Source organism: Amia ocellicauda, chromosome 5 (assembly GCF_036373705.1).
Source record: "Amia ocellicauda isolate fAmiCal2 chromosome 5, fAmiCal2.hap1, whole genome shotgun sequence".
Taxonomy (NCBI): domain Eukaryota; kingdom Metazoa; phylum Chordata; class Actinopteri; order Amiiformes; family Amiidae; genus Amia; species Amia ocellicauda.
In genome coordinates this window covers 45100664-45117741 of record NC_089854.1, presented here as the reverse complement: position 1 = coordinate 45117741, position 17078 = coordinate 45100664, and the positions used below count along the sequence as shown (strand labels likewise).

General features: G+C 40.1%; 1 protein-coding gene across 1 annotated transcript in view; it reads left to right on the top strand.

Moving 5' to 3' along the window:
* The first annotated feature begins 12511 nt into the window (after nt 1-12511).
* The window catches only part of polr3b (polymerase (RNA) III (DNA directed) polypeptide B), a 28572-nt gene continuing 24005 nt past the window's right edge, over nt 12512-17078 (top strand). Inside the window, exons 1-9 of the mRNA XM_066705415.1 lie at nt 12512-12683; nt 13186-13218; nt 13655-13711; nt 13795-13859; nt 13964-14039; nt 14237-14337; nt 14611-14702; nt 15111-15228; nt 15548-15656. Of these exons, the coding sequence (XP_066561512.1) occupies nt 12612-12683; nt 13186-13218; nt 13655-13711; nt 13795-13859; nt 13964-14039; nt 14237-14337; nt 14611-14702; nt 15111-15228; nt 15548-15656 (723 nt within the window). The 5' untranslated portion in view covers nt 12512-12611. The remainder of the gene's footprint in view (nt 12684-13185; nt 13219-13654; nt 13712-13794; nt 13860-13963; nt 14040-14236; nt 14338-14610; nt 14703-15110; nt 15229-15547; nt 15657-17078) is intronic.

Here is a 17078-nt window from a genome sequence, read left to right as displayed (position 1 = left end):
GACACTGCAAAAGCTTCACACTGAGAGCTGGGAACGCCTGTTTGTCCTGGCAGAATACAGAAACAAATCATCATTAACATAGTCTAATATATGAATATAGCCCCAGCCTAAAGCTTGTACCAAACTATGAGTACCCAAGAGCCAGTGGTGTCTCTGTGTCTGTACTGTATCAGACATGCCTCTTGCCTGAGTCTTACAGTAGAGGTGCAGATTGCAATGTACACAAATGCAACCCTGTACCTGTAGTGTTTATAAGTGTGTGATCTGTGATTGATATGCAGTAGAATGTGTCTTCTGACAGTGAAGTAAATGGCGATAGGTTTGCACTTCGTGATTCATGGGAAGGTGAAAATGTTGATTCGGTCCAGCCCTGTGCATCGCAACAGCCCTTAAACGGCCGGTTAGAAAAGTCACACCTCCTGTGCAGAGCTGCGCAGTGTTGCTGCCACCTGCTGACCTAGAGATGCATTGTTTTAAAATAATTCTCTCTATAGGTCTAAATGTTAGCCAGGATATTTAGAAATGTTGTGTATTTCTCTGTAAATGATAGCAAACATTTCCAGAATTGTGTGATTGTGATATGTAGTAGGGAGTGCAATAAAATAATTGTCTTCATTTAAGCTAATTAATTAATTAATTAATTAATTAATTAAATGTTAATGTAGAGAAAGCTTCCCTGGAATCTAACGTACTTATTTTCTCTGTCTCCAAAAGAAACTCACTGAAGCGCGGCTCGCATGACAACGCAGTCACTGGATCTCCACCCAGGAAAAAGAGGAATGTCTCTGAAAGAAGAAGGAGCATTATGTTTTATGGGTGCTATTTGTGTGAAACATAACTTCGTCCATGAAATGAAATGCATGCCAATGTCTCTCAGGGCAGCTGGGTGGCTTTCTAGGACTAAGTCTTTTCAAGGGTAATTCCAGGAATATTGTATATATTACTTTTTTATGTGCACATGACTTGATTAGTGACATCATCGTGACACGTGAGAAATTTTGGTTAATCTGATGAGAGTCATGGCGCATAGGAGTTGCGATTGTTTAAATCACCATTTCAAAAACCGTCAGTAACTTCTAATGCAGCTGATCAGCTACATTTAAAACCAGCCAATATTACATTAAATAAATAAGATTAAAATATCTGGTGCTGATAAAAAATCAGGGGGTCCTGATTCTCTTTCGATAGAGGAGAATAAATCCAATACACGTTAGATAACATAGTTGCATGAAGGGATAGGCGTGATTGAAGGGGGATCGAGGTGGTAATCTCTTCCCCTCGTTTTGAAATCGGTCAAATCACCCCTCCTGTCTGTTTTATAAATGTGATCTTTCACAATGAATGCCCCCAACACCCCCCCCCCCACACACACACACACACATCTGGAACTAAAGCTATGCCACTGTATCAGTGTCTTCTGGGTTCTCTCCAGAATATATGGATAATTATGCAATGTGCTTCGATGGAATTACTTCCAAATTATGGTTGTACTCAATCTAGACTCCACAGGGCAGGTATGTTGTGGCCTGGTTTAGTGATGTTGCACTTCAGGGCTTCCACTGTGAACTTGTGGTATCACACAGCTCAAATGGTGTGGAAACATACAATTTCTTAGAAGGCTGCAATTGGTTTCATGATATAATTTACAAATGGAGTTTCATACTACGGTAGAATACATTAAACAATGCCCTTACATCAAATTAATAAAAACATACGTGTTGTATCAGGTGGCACTTCTATGACTGCGGGGAAGATGTAGTTAATGATATTGCCTATTATCTGATTGATTGCCCATCTAAAGTTCTTCACTTAGGAGACTGGAAGATTACTGACTGTAATTTGCCTGGCTTTACTCTTTTTATTATTTTGATGCAAGGGGTTGTTTTTTTATTTTACCTGTCGTGTACCGTGGCACTACAAGTGGCTGAGGCTCCAGGCACTTTGACTCGCAAAACTGTCTCTGGTAGTCGATGAATCTATTCAATCAAATTGCAAAGAAGAGTCCGCTTTCAACCAATCAGACTTTACAGTTGCTGAGGATCCGCCTCCAACTGCCTAGCAGCCTTGAAACAGCAAATGAGGGAATTCGATTTGAAGGAGGTGAGAAGGAAAGGCTAGAGCCTTATACTATTATACCCTACTTTATACCGTTATTAATCAGATGTGCGCCTTTCCTTCTCGCCTCCTTCAAATCGAATTCCCTCATTTGCTGTTTCAAGGCTGCTAGGCAGTTGGAGGCGGATCCTCAGCAACTCATAGTGCCACGGTACACGGCAGGTAGAATAAAAAACAACCCCTTGCATCAAAATAATAAAAAGAGTAAAGCCAGGCAAATTACAGTCAGTAATCTTCCAGTCTCCTAAGTGAAGCACTTTAGATGGGCAATCAATCAGATAATAGGCAATATCGTTAACTATATCTTCCCCGCAGTCATAGAAGTGCCACCTGATACAACACGTATGTTTTTATTAATTTGATGTAAGGGCATTGTTTAATGTATTCTACCGTAGTATGAAACTCAATTTGTGAATTATATTGTGAAACCAATTGCAGCCTTCAAAGAAATTGCATGTTTCCACACCATTTGAGCTGTGTGATACCACAAGTTCACAGTGGAAGCCCTGAAGTGCAACATCACTAAACCTGGCCACAACATACCTGCCCTGTGGAGTCTAGATTGAGTACAACCATAATTTGGAAGTAATTCCATCGAAGCACATTGCATAATTATCCATATATTCTGGAGAGAACCCAGAAGACATTGATACAGTGGCATAGCTTTAGTTCCAGATGTGTGTGTGTGTGTGTGTGTGGGATGGGGGGTGGTGGTGGGGGGTGGTGGTGGAGGGGGCATTCATTGTGAAAGATCACATTTATAAAACAGACAGGAGGGCCGATTTCACCGATTTCAAAACGAGGGGAGGACATTGCCACCTCGATCCCCCTTCAATCACACCTATCCCTTCATGCAACTATGTTATCAACGTGTAGTGGATTTATTCTCCTTTATCCAAAGAGAATCAGGACGCCCTGATTGTTTATCAGCACCAGATATTTTAATCTTATTTATTTAATGTAATATTGGCTGGTTTTAATGTAGCTGATCAGCTGATAATAGGTATGTTTACAATGTCAACTCGTATGCGCCATGACTCTCATCAGATTCACCAACATGTCTCACGTGTCACGATGATGTCACTAATCGAATCGAGTTAACTCAAGACACATCTTTTCAGACACTACTTGTAATTTAGTCATTTACTGTCCTGTAAGATTGCACTTATTCAATGTTTTGTCATACGTCTTGCTTTGCATTACTAGTACTTGTATTGTTTATTTTGATTTCCCCTATGCTCTCTTTCCCTTGGCCCTTGACTGTGACTTAACATCTTGTCTGCACTCAGCTTTTACAATCTACGATGTAAGACGTTATATATTGTTTACTGTATATCTTGTTTACACTTGTGTAAATTGGAATTAGTAAAATGTATTATGCCTTGAACCGCACTGTATTTTTGCACTTTGTATTGCCCTTATATTTTGTAAGTCACCCTGGACAAGGGCGTCTGCTAAGAAATAAATAATAATAATAATAATAATAATAATAATAATTAATAATAAAGTATGGGAGCCCTTTACATTGAACACTTCCAAGAAGACATTTTGCTGCAAAATGTGCAAAGCTGAACTCACATGGTGTTGGAGCATGATAATGATGCATGAGCACCTTGAAGAGAAAACATTGGAGCCATGATGACTGATGAACTGCATTTCTTTCCCTGTGTGTCTGTGTAAACAAGGTCACTGTCTCGCGGCCTTGCTGTGCTCTGGTACTGTGCCATAGTGCAACCCTTATACACAAAGGAACAGAGTCTGATAAGAACCAGTTTTCTCCAAACATTTGGGCTTGATATATTCAATAAGCCCACCTTATATTAAACATTACATATGCCTTACGTTTCCCCAAGTTTAACCATATATGGGTTTTCCTAATGAGTTGTCAGGCAGAAACCGAACTTGCACTCATCACAGGACAGACATGTGGGTCCTGTTTTCTTTCTCTCCTGTCCGGTCTGCATAAAAGTGCCTGTAGTTTGTAACTTTGTAGTTTGTAAGACTACTGTTCTTGAGATTGCCTCTTGAGCTTCTTCCTTGCAGCTGCTTGTAATAAAAACCTTTGATTGGAAATATATATCTCTCTCTGGATTTCTTCAACTCTTCAATGACAGAGGATGAAGACACTCAGCACAGGATGGGCAGTGGCCACTGGATCCGACACGTTATTTATCGTCCGTCATCCATGTGCCAGTAGGCAACTAAAGGGTTAAGTCTCTGACATTCAGGACGTAGTGGGGTGGGTTTCCTTGGTGAGAGGTTGTGTAGGTTGTTCAATAAAGGGTATTCACATTTTGCATGGAACATGTCATCTGGTTGTATCCTTCTCTCCCAATAAACACACAACATGGTGTCAGAAGTGCCGAACTAAGTGAATATGAAACATAAATAATAATTTAAAACAAAAAAGAGATGGCGGAGAGCTTTATAACAAGTGTCCACAGGCTTGTGGAGCACGACAGAGAGAGAAAACGGAAGAGCGCAATGTGAATGTTGATGCAATAGCCACCAATGGTAAATTCAAAAAATTAAATACAGAAAGGCAGATCTGAACAGTGCTCAGCTACAAGAGCAAAAACACAAACGTCTGACAACAAAAACACCTGTGGGAGGTGTGGTAAAACCCCTCTACATCAGTGGAGCATGTGACCTGCCAGGGAAGCTGAATGTTGAAAATGCATGAAGAAGAAAAGGGCATTTTGCAGCTGTCTGCAGAACAGTAAAACAATTGGAAACAATAAATGATAAAGAAACAGAAGAAATAGTATTTCTAGGAGCTGTATAAACACAAGAGGAGAAAGATACATGGAAACAATGGCTGTCTATGAATGGAAAGCCAGTGTACTTCAAACTAGACAAGGGAGCTGCAGTAACAGCCATACCAGAGACCCTGTACGTTAGTGAGCATGACAGCGAGTTGCAGAGACCAAAGAAAATCCTCAGTGGTCCAAAATCAAATTGGAACATTAGAATCTGTGTACATGTGGGGCAAATGTACAACTGAACAACAAGACAGAGGGGGGGGGGCACTATTTTTTTTTAATGCATTTTCTTTTGTTGCTAATCGGTATATTGGCGGCACTAGCGCAGTACCTAAAAGAACCATTCTGTGGCAGAATGCAGTTCTGGCAGTTTTCGATGATGCAAATCGAGGAATAAATGTATTGCATTGAAGCTCGCACTGCCTGACGTATTCAGTTTAAGTTTAATACATTACAGGCTGTGCAAAAAAATTGAGGCACTCCTGGGATGGGAGTGTGAGTAAGTCGGAGTGAGCTTGCACACAAGCAACCCGACTGCAACATTTACCCAAGAAAGAAAAGGGATCCAGAGAAACGTCCTGTGGAGACAGAGGTTTGACAGAGTGGATAGTGGTGGCGCAAGAAGCGTGCTGTATCGCACTCACTGAAGCCTGAGGGAGAGGACTGCTCTTGAAAATCGCTAAAGTCATTCTGTGAGCAACTTGGCATTAGCGGAGAAAATGGTGACGACTTGGAAGGGAAAAATAGACTGTCTTTAATTAAGAAAATATACAATTATTTAGACCAATTGCGACTGGAAGAATTAGAAGACCAAGGTTTTTCTGAAATGCTAGCAATGATAGACAAGCTTGATGTGTTAAAGACAGAAATTAATGCTGCTAGCACTGAAGACAAAACGCAGTCAGAACTTAACCAGCTGCTAAAAGAATATGAAGAATTAAAGGCATTGCTGGAACAGAAAAAGAAGGAAGTGGAAATGTTAGCGTCAGAGAATAGTGCAGCTAAAACAAAAGCAGGCGCTGACTCTCAAATTAACAGATTAAAACAACCTCAAACTGTGGCAATGTTTAAGAAAGACTTTAAGATCATTGGTCAAATAGGGGAGCCTGGACAGAAGGATAAGCTTAGTTTTGGCACCCTAGCTCACCAAATTGAAAGTGGCCTGAACAAAGACTATACTGCAATAGAAATAACTGAAGCTGTCATCAGAGCAATAGTACCAGGGCTACAGCTCCAAAGTTACCTTGAGGGAAAAGTGGGGCTGATATTGCCAAAACTGAGGAGGATTTTGCGCTCCCATTTTCAAGAGAAGGATGCTATTGAGCTGTATAAACAACTGACATCAGAAGTGCAAGAGGCAAAAGAGACACCTCAAAACTTCCTGATGCGCATGATGGATTTTGTTCGCTTCCCAGGAGTCTGATTCAGGACTGAAGTATGACCCTGATCTTGTTCAGGGAATGTTCCTGCATACTGTACTCACAGGATTGCAGAATGACAGCATTAAAACTGACATGAAAGTGTATTTGCAAGACAACAGTGTTACTGATGAGGTTCTCCTGGAACAATTAAACATTGCATGCAGCAATGATGCCGAGCGCCAGTGAAAACTTAGGTCTACCTCCTACAAGTCTGCTAAAGTGAATGTACTGCACTCGGATGGCGACCAGCTTAGCAAATCTGGAGAAAAGCAGAATACATCAGCACTTTTGATGGAACCGAAAGAACTAAAAAATGAAGTGACATCACTCAAAGAGCTTAGAGACGAAATAGCGTCAATTAAACAGACCCTGCACTCCTCTTTCCAGAGGACTACCAATAGACCAACTGAATCTCCAGCTACAGCAGAGACAACAAGAGGACTTCAGTGGCGTGGATGTGTGTCGTGTCAAGAAAAAGGGCAACCACAAAACTGCAACCATTGCTTCCACTGTGGCAGTGATGAACACTATATGTCTGGTTGTCACAGGAGGAACAGGAAACCACCTTCTAGGGAATTGGGAAACGGGAGACAGTTACACCCGAGGGACAGGGTGTAACTGCAGCAAAACATCAGTCCCACCACTGCAGGAACTGTTTCAAGGAGCCGGAAGCAGGCGACGTGTTTCAGCAGTGTTCTCAGTGCAAAACTGTGTTGTACTGTTCCAAGGACTGTCAGCGCAAACACTGGAAGGAGCACCAAACTGTTTGCAGAGCAATTCAAGAGTTAGAATGGAAAGTGAATGCTAAAGGACAAACGGAGTGCAAAGGATGGGTGGACACTAGTCAGGTGACTCCTGAACAAAATAAAATTGCCAGACTAATTGGGTCCAAGTGTCTTGTCTGGTGCAGTGTGAATGGACTTAGGACCCAAGCACTTTGGAACACAGGATCTCAAGTCAGCATAATGGATAAAGATTGGAAAGATGTTCGCTTACCTGATGTAGAGTTGAAAAACATTGAGGAATTGCTTGGGGATACAGGTTGTCTTGACCTTGTAGCAGCCAATGGAACAAGCATTCCTTATGAGGGTTGGGTTGAAGTACAATTTAACCTTGTTTCTAATGATGGTAGGATGTCTGACATTACTGTACCAATTTTGGTGACACCTAAATGTAACATTGAGTATCCAATAATTGGTTACAATGTAATTGAGTCATTAGTTAAGGGTCACAGTGTAAAGCAAAACGGGAAAACATCCCCTGTTAGACTAGTGGAATTGTGTACTGCCTTGAGTGACATTCCAAAGGATAAAATAAGTAACCTCATTGGTCTCATTCAGAATGACGACAATGACAAATGTCACAGGTTAAAAACAGGGAGGACACCAGTAAAAATGTGAGTCTGAAGTATAGAAATACAGTTAAACATGCTACAGGAGGGACATTGCTAATTTTGAGCCAGATGTAGAAGTTTTGTGGCCTGAAGGGTTAGAAATTCACGAAACATTGATACATGTGCCTGAAGGCCAAGGGAGATGGGTAAAATTAGAAATGACCAACAGCACTGACCATGACATTGTCCTCAATAGTCATGTTTCACTGGGAACTCTTCAAAGAGTTCATGAAGTTTTTCCAGTTGACCTGGGTCAAATTGAAAGTGATTTTGCAAGAGTTGCAACTGTTAATGTAAATTCACTTATTGCTAATAATGGGTGTGGAGAGAACGAGCTAAAAAAAGAACATGAGTCCACTACTAATATGTGGGATCCTCCAGTTGACTTAAGTCATTTGACAGAACAACAACAGGGCATTGTCAAACAAATGTTAAGAGAAGAGTCAGATGCATTTTCAAGAGGTGAATCAGACATTGGCAATATTGAAAATTTGCAAATGACAATTAACCTGAGAGATAATGAGCCTGTGCAGAAAACATACATGTCTGTGCCAAGACCTCTTTACAGGGAGGTAAAATATTACCTTCAGAACATAATAGCCTGTGGTTTAATTGAAAGATCAAAGTCACCATACTCCTCTCCTGTTGTTTGTGTAAGAAAAAAGGATGGCAGCATGAGATTGTGTATAGATTACAGGGCTTTAAATAACAAAACTGTACCCGATCGCCAACCTATTCCTCGAATCCAAGACATACTGAATAACTTAGGGGTTATGGTTTTCTTTACTAGATCAGGGCAAAGCCTATCACCAAGGTTTCATTGTAAAAGAAAGCAGACCATATACAGCTTGTATAACACCTTGGGGCTTATATGAATAGATTAGAATACCTTTTGGATTGATGAATGCCCCAGCAGCTTTCCAGAGGTGTATGGAAGAGACGTTAGGAGAGCTAATAGATTAAATATGTGTTCCATATCTGGATGATGTCTTAGTTTTCAGTAAGGGGTTTTGCGATCATGTTAAGCATGTGATGCAGGTGTTACACAGGTTGAAACAGAGTGGTATTAAACTCAAACCCACCAAATGTGAGTTATTTAAAAGAGAAGTGCGTTATCTGGGTAGAATTGTATCAGCTGAGGGGTGTAAGATGGACCCAAAAGACATTGCAGCAGTCCAATCTCTAAAAGGCAAAGTCCCTGCTACTGTGGGAGAGCTGTGCAAACTGTTGGGATTGTTAGGCTATTACCGAAAGTATGTTAAAGACTTCTCTAAGCTTGCTAAACCCCTTTATGAACTTCTAACTGCCCAGGGAAATGATGTAAAAGTGGGGTCTACGCCAAAGAAAAGTGCGAGAAAATTAGATTATTTTTTCCCAGGAATGAAAACCGAAGGCGATCAAGATTGTGAGGTCAGCAGAATATATAACAAGACTCACTGGCATGCAAGGTGCCCCTCTGCCACTTTGCTCAGTGGCATGTCTGAGGGACCTGAATAACTCAGGGAAAATAGGATCTCAATGTTCTCCTGGGTCAGTTTAAAAAAAAAGTTGCATTATTTCAAGGTTATGTATATAGTTTATTGAAATAAAATGCATATTTCAATACCTAAGGCTTTGAAGAGTATGTCCTAACTGTTCACTATTACTGTGTGGGGTGTCAAATCAATAATAATAATAAAAAAATGAATTCTGTTATTTTATTATTGCACATTGTTCACTCAAATAGTGTCCTAAGAGTACATTATACATGAAAAATGAATTTAGCAGAGGTTGTTCTGAAAAAATAGATATAAAGCACTTTGTGGTTTATAAGCATATGCACATTGTTTATTAGCTAGAATGTAAAAGTGGTAAAAACAGGAAAAATTGTCTCAGTCCTCTGAGGGTTAACTTAGTATTAGACAATGAGAGACTCTGCCATTAATATAAGTTTTACATTTATGTTACGTTAGCTAGCTACAGACGTTGACGTCTGGCTGCGTGTCATCTTTTCGTTGTTTAGGCATTTTTTGGGTCCTAAATTATATTTGTTGAGGTCTTAAAAATGTCTTAAAAAGCATGGAATTTGACTTTAAAAATGGTGCAAGAACCCCATGTAAGGCCTAGGTGCAGTACTGACAGAGGGAGTGTGGAGAACAATTGTATTAATTTCCAGAAGCTTAACTGACACAGAATGCAGATATGCACAAATAGAGAAGGAAGCTTTAGCGGTGACATGGGCAAGCGAAAGCTTGAGTGTGTATCTTCTGGAACTAGATTACAATCAGAACAGGTCACAAACCCCTGGTCTCACTGCTAGGGTCTAGGTCCTTGGGTGACTTGCCACAGAAAATTCTTAGATTCAGACTAAGACTACTCAGATTCAGCTATAAAATAGTGCATATGCTGGGGAAACACCTAATAACAGCAGACACCCTGTCAAGGGCACCTCTGCAAACAGAGTTGACAACAGAAGAGAAGCTGATGGAAAAAGAGTGTCAATTGTTGACTACATTGTGCAGCATGTACCTGCCACAAAAACAAAACTGGAACAAATAAGAGAAGCCCAGAACAATGACAACACATGTAAACAAGAGCAAGAGCTCAGGAGTCGATCTGGTGGCCAGAAATAGCAAGACAGGTGCGTGAACTAGTGGAAAGATGCGAGATCTGCATACGAAAATCACAGGCCAGACCAGAGCCTTTACTGACGACAGCATTGCCATCAAGACCATGGCAGCATGTAGCAGCAGATATCTTCCCCCAAAAAATAGGAATGGGAATGGGATCTGGTCACTGTGTCTCCTGGCTGAAACTGAGGATTCTCTGAAACTATTGTCAAAAGTGTAGAATTTAAAACAAGGGAAGTAATGTTAAGAGTAATGTTAATGTGTACAATGCACTAGTTAGACCTCATCTGGAATACTGTGTTCATTTCTGGGCTCCATAATTCAAGAAAGATATCACTGCTCTAGAGGCAGTTCAGAGGAGAGCAACCAGACTAATTCCAGGTCTCAAGGGAATGTCCTACTGAGAGACTGAGGGAACTGAACCTTTTCACCCTGGAACAGAGGAGACTACATGGGGACTTGATTCAAGTCTTCAAAAATCATTTAAGGGATTGACCACATCAAACCAGAGGAGCTTTTCCAGATCAGCAGAGACACACGCACCCGGGGACACAAATGGAAATTGGGCTTCAAGGCATTCAAGACAGGAGACACTTCATCACACAGAGAGTCGTCTGTGGTGGTGGAAAAGGCAATATCCTCAAACTCATCTTCTTCTATTTTCACGCACGTAAAGTTTGGATGCATTGGATCCAGTGAGCATGGACATGTAAATATTGTGCTACTATGCTACTATTGCTCTTATAATTTGCCCTGGACAAGGACGTCTGCTAAGAAATAAATAACAATAATAATATACATTCTCGTATTGTCTATCTCAGTTCAGAAATAAAACATTCTACCTTCATAGTCCAGTATTGGACTGCCGATGAAGCTATTTGATGTAGAAAAGCCTGTAAACACTGAATTTAATGTGTTTTATTTATTTTTCATTATTTATCAAAACAGTTTAGCACCTTTCAAACTGAAGAGTAAAACAACTCTGTGTTTTGAAAACAAAATGTAAAAATATCTGTTGCTATATGCACTATATGCAATAAAACCCTTTATTTCTTGAACACGTTTTCTATTGGTTTTATAGCTGCCATCTCAAGTAGTTTTAAAGAGAGCATTATACAAGATGAGGAACAATTCTTGTGGGCTGTTCCCGGTCTGCAGTGGTCAGTACCTATCAAAAGTGGTCCAAGGAAGGAAAAGCGGTGAACCATGGGTGGCCAAGGCTCACTGATGCATGTGGGCAGCGAAGGCTGGCCCTTGTGGTCCGATCCAACAGACGAGCTACTGTAGCTCAAATTGCTGAAAAAGTGAATGCTGGTTCTGATACAAAGGTGTCAGAACACACAGTGCATCGCAGTTTGTTGCGTATGGGGCTGCGTAGCGCAGACCAGTCAGGGTGCCCATGCTGACCCCTGTCCACTGACGAAAGCACCTACAATGGGCACGTGAGCATCAGAACTGGACCACGGAGCAATGGAAAAAGGTGGATGAATTACAATTTCTTTTACATCATGTGGATGGCCGGGTGCGTGTGCGTCGCTTACCTGGAGAACACATGGCACCAGGATGCACTATGGGAAGAAGGCAAGCCAGTGGAGGCAGTGTGATGCTTTGGGCAATGTTCTGCTGGGAATCCTTGGGTCCTGCCATTCATGTGGAAGTTACTTTGACATGTACCTCCTACCTAAGCATTGTTGCAGACCATGTACACCCTTTGGACAAGGTATTCCCTGATGGCATTGGCCTCTTTCAGCAGGTTAATGCGCCCTGCCACAAAGCAAAAATGGTTCAGGAATGGTTTGAGGAACACAACAACGTATATTAAATGACTATACACAATATATATTTATCTTGTGTACAGTGGTATATTTAAATTATGACCATATCCATTGCATAAGATATCTTCTTTATAAATACAAAATGCATTTTCAGAGTGTTGACTCCCAAACAGGTAGTTTCACTGATACAGTTATGTCATATTTACATTACAGGGAAATTAATCCTAGACAGAGTATCCTTTTGTCCACAACGTGCCCTGTTAATTCCTCTTCAACTTGGCAAAACGCTAATAAACACATAATTACAGTATCTTCAAAAACACTACATCTGGGCAGTAGTGTAATCATAACACTTCCTATTCGAGGGTAAGTGCAGTAGGAACCATTGTTTCACCCGTGTTTCCGCACGGTCGGTTTTACAAGAGGGGACCGTTTGTATTCACGTGTATATTTTGTCTTCCGTGTGGTGATATGGTTATGTTGAAAATGTGATTTGTGTTAAATTAAGTCAGGACGGTTTTGTTAGTTAAAATAATATGGATATTTTGGCCGAGGAGTTTGGGGATTTGGGCCCCCAGCAGCTCGCTGCTCCTGTGAATACAGTAGAGGTAGGAAGACACTTTTTCTGAGCAATGGAAACATAAGGACTATTTAATATTGATTATTATTGTTCTCATTGATTAATACACAGCACCCGTCTTCAGAAGAAAATCCGGCATGAAATGGAAACGTAACATTTTTCTTTAGTATTATGTGTAGTATGTTAGTTATAACAGAAAAACGACTCTTCCACTTGTATACATGTTTATTAAAATATATATTTTAAAGAACTGTACTGGAAGCTAAGTTTCTCCAGTATTTGTAAACGTCGTTAGAGAACAAATCGTTAGGATAAAAACATTAAATGTAATTCAACGGGTAGTATAAATGGTTGCAGTTTTTAACACCCGTGGTATCTTAAAACAGTCAGTTAATCCCACATTACAGCTGAGTCTCACCTTGGAGCTGTATACCTCTGAATTTAAACAGACCCTAGATTATATGATAATAATTTTCAAATATCTACTGTTATCCTTTCCTTTACATTTTTCTGTTTTGTTCGTCCTTTAGGAAAAATGGAAGCTGCTGCCAGCCTTTCTGAAGGTAGGATTTATTCATTTAAACACACACATTTCACATTGCATTACTGGAAGTACTCTCGACATCCCAAGGGTTTGAATGTGGACAGAAAACTCCCCAGCTTGTCATTTTTATTATTTTTTATTATACGATATGTTTTAGATAGGATTGGTATATTTTGTTATGTACACGTAAGACTCCTTGCTGTTGTATGTGTGGTTTCAAACACCCTAATTTCCACTGGTCCTATGAAGATTAGTCAGTTAGGATACAAATCTTCTTTGTGTCAGATGTAAATTTAGTTTGTGGCCCAGTATTTGGGTTATGAGATTCAAATGAGCCTGTTAGGCTACTTGAAGAAAATTCCTTGCTCTCCTCTACTTACATTGGGAAATAACTGTTGCACAAAGCATCTCTTGTTACATTTCTGTTGCTTTTCGTTTTGTATTTTTCTTTTTAGGTGAAAGGGCTGGTTAAACAGCACATTGACTCGTTCAATTATTTTATTAATGTAGAGGTAAGTCTCTTTGTTAAACCAATTATCGATAGAGATGTTTTAAGATCTGCAGATTTTGAGAGCTTTTGTGCTGTCTGTTGCAGATCAAGAAAATCATGAAAGCGAATGAAAAGATTACCAGTGATGCTGATCCAATGTGGTATTTGAAGTAAGTGTATACCCTTTAGAGTGGTTCTCTGAAAATGAAGTGAAATAGTTGGTGGGTATGTAATAATCATAAGGATAAGCATAATTATGATCTTTGTGTTCCAGGTACCTCAATATTTACGTTGGAATGCCTGACGTCGAAGAAAGCTTCAATGTAACCAGACCTGTGTCTCCTCATGAGGTAAAGCTTCTTTCTCATTATTCAGTTCCCTGCGAGAAGAGTAGCTGTTGTGAGTCATTATTTGCTCAGCCTCATTGACATAAACGTGAACATGCTGTGCTGTACCCTGTGATATGGGTTCCAGACCTTTGAGAGAACTGAATTTGGGGTTCCGGATTTTCTCTGGGTTAATGCGTCTCCGCTCCCTTTACTTCCAGTGCCGCCTTAGGGATATGACCTACTCTGCCCCCATTACTGTGGACATTGAATATACCCGTGGAAGTCAGAGGATCATCCGAAATGCTCTGCCCATTGGAAGGTGACGTATTTTTACACCATGTGAGAAGGTAGACATCATGGGATGTGAATCTACACCTGTAATTGGCATATTTCAAGAAGGTCGTGCAATGTGATTTGTAGATCTTGAAGGACACAATTCAGTAGGTTATATAGGTCTTATTAAATCCTCACCTGTATTAGAGTTTTAGTTTGTTGGTTTAATATGTTCAGTATGCTAAATGAAGAACACAGTTGGAATGTGAATTTTGGTGTTTACATTACTTTTATTATTATTTGTAATTGTTTCTGCCAGAATGCCCATCATGCTGCGCAGCTCCAACTGTGTCCTGACCGGAAAGTCTCCTGCCGAGTTCTCCAAACTGAACGAGTGTCCGCTTGACCCAGGTTCCTGCTCTCTCTACCACAGGAAAACTGTTAGCCGACAGCCCCTGAAAATGCTAATGGTTTCTATTTAGAGGGGGAGGGATATATTTTTGAGAATTTGAGCTCATTGTAGTGCGTTCAACTACATAGTGTTTTTCCTTCTGCTATTTACAATGTATCTACCACCTCTGTCCCTGAACACCTTGTGTGTTTACCCAGAGTTTTGAAGATATGCTTTAGTGGTTTCATGTCCAATTCAGATTGTGTTATCTGAGTCATCTAGAGCAATAATCCACACAGTGACCAACAACGCTAATGAGAGTGATTTCACAATAACTGCTAGGATATTAAGTGGAAACCATTTTCTGGCTAGAGATTTAGAATATATTCATTTCTGTTGATAGATGTTTCTCAAAACTTGTTTTGCAGGTGGTTACTTCATCGTGAAGGGTCAAGAAAAGGTCATCCTGATACAGGAGCAGCTGTCCAAAAACCGAATTATAGTGGAGGCAGACAGGAAAGGGGCTGTGGGGGCCTCTGTAACCAGGTACCATTTTGCAAATTAAAATATTCCTAGTGATGCACTAGGTACATGACATTTTCAAATACTTTCTCAGATTTTCCCCTGCAGTGTTTAACTTTGAATTTAAACAAAGTGTTTATGTAGTTTGCCACATTCCTATAAGCTAACATGCCACCCTTTTGAAAGGACAGTTACTAATATGTCGTATCTTTAGTCCGGACCCACTATATAATCTGCATGTCGTTCCTCTAAACCCAGTGTAGAAATGCCACAGTTCAGCTTCTGATTATGTGTTTGCCTGCGTCTCGCGCCCCTTTCTCACACCGTTTTATGTGTTTTGCAGTTCCACACATGAGAAGAAAAGCAGAACCAACATGGCAGTGAAACAAGGACGGTTTTACCTGAGACACAACACTCTTTCTGAGGACGCACCCATTGCCATTATCTTCAAGGTACAATGTGGTTTATCCATTTGTCCAGTGTTTAATTATTATATACATTTTAGTGCAACTGCAAAGTGCTTAAAAGTAATTGTGTTGTAATGTCCAGGAGACATTGGCTGAGTTGTTACCGGTTTTTACATCTGTGCACCAGAAGGGGGCAGTCTGTTCTCATATTTCTCAACTGGATACATGAAGTGTTCTGTGTGGAAATCATTTATGTTCCCTGTTTGTAAAGACTTGTGTTTAAGAAGTACAAAACTACTACATTAAATCCCAAACTAACCATGCCAACTGTATAGGGCATCTCACTTTACTGTTAGGAAAACGTATATAGAATCCACTGGGAAAATAAGAAATATCCATCTTTGTCTAGGCCCCTTTAAGGTAGCTTGATTTTATGCTTACATGTCCAGTATTGGGTCCAAGTTAAAGAGAGTTTCTACATTATTTTACTTCATCTTAAAAAAATAATAATTACAAAATGAATGTGCTAAGAAACGTATAAAAACCCTGTTCATGACTAGTGCATTACTTGTTTCCTTGGAGAGGTGTTTTAATCCTCAATGATAACCAGTAATCCCTTTATTTGTTTACAGACTATGCTTGTATGTTCAGCTTGCGGTTCTACTGCAGTTCCTTCTGTGGTAACACAATGACAGTTGTTCTAATGCTTGGCTTAAACTGTATCATACTGGATAATCTGTCAAGTTACACTTGCTGGTTTTAATACATGTGTGTTGAACTAAAAATGCCTAAAGTAACCAGAGGATTGAGTTAAAAATGCCTGCATTCTCAGTTTAATATAGTGAGATTGTAATGATTATCCTAAGCACTTTGGTTCTTTAACTTCGAGTTAGTTCAAGAGAGTTGTATTAGAATATTATTAGAATATCATTATGCATGCTTGTGGAGAACCATAGAAAAGGAAAATGGCAACTTAAAGTAAATAAATAAATAAATTACACGTTCCACCTAGGTGAGGTGTTCTGTATTTGGATGCTGCTTTTCCACAGTGTGACACGTGGTGGCAGGCTAGGGCCCATTCTGGAGCAACAATGCACTGCTGACACCCTCTGTACCCCTGCAGCTCAGCGGCAAATTTCACTAAACTGTTTAACACTTGTTTAATGTCAAGCTGGCTTGATTAAACAGGGCACGACGGGAGGTGAGCAGGAATGCATGAAGGTATCCTCTGGCAGATAGTAAGAGCCACAAACAAGAAGACACTTCAGTTAGAAGTTAATGTCTCACTTTGTGCATGTCCAAAAGGCCCCAGTGTGACCAGGGTGGGGAAATCTCAGTATGCTCTCTGTGTTTTTTAATATCATTTAAGTTTTTTAAATAATTTACCTGATGTAACCTTAAACTACTACAATCTAAAACCCAAGTTACAAATTACCACAGTTTCAAAGTTTTTTTGGGGGAGGACTG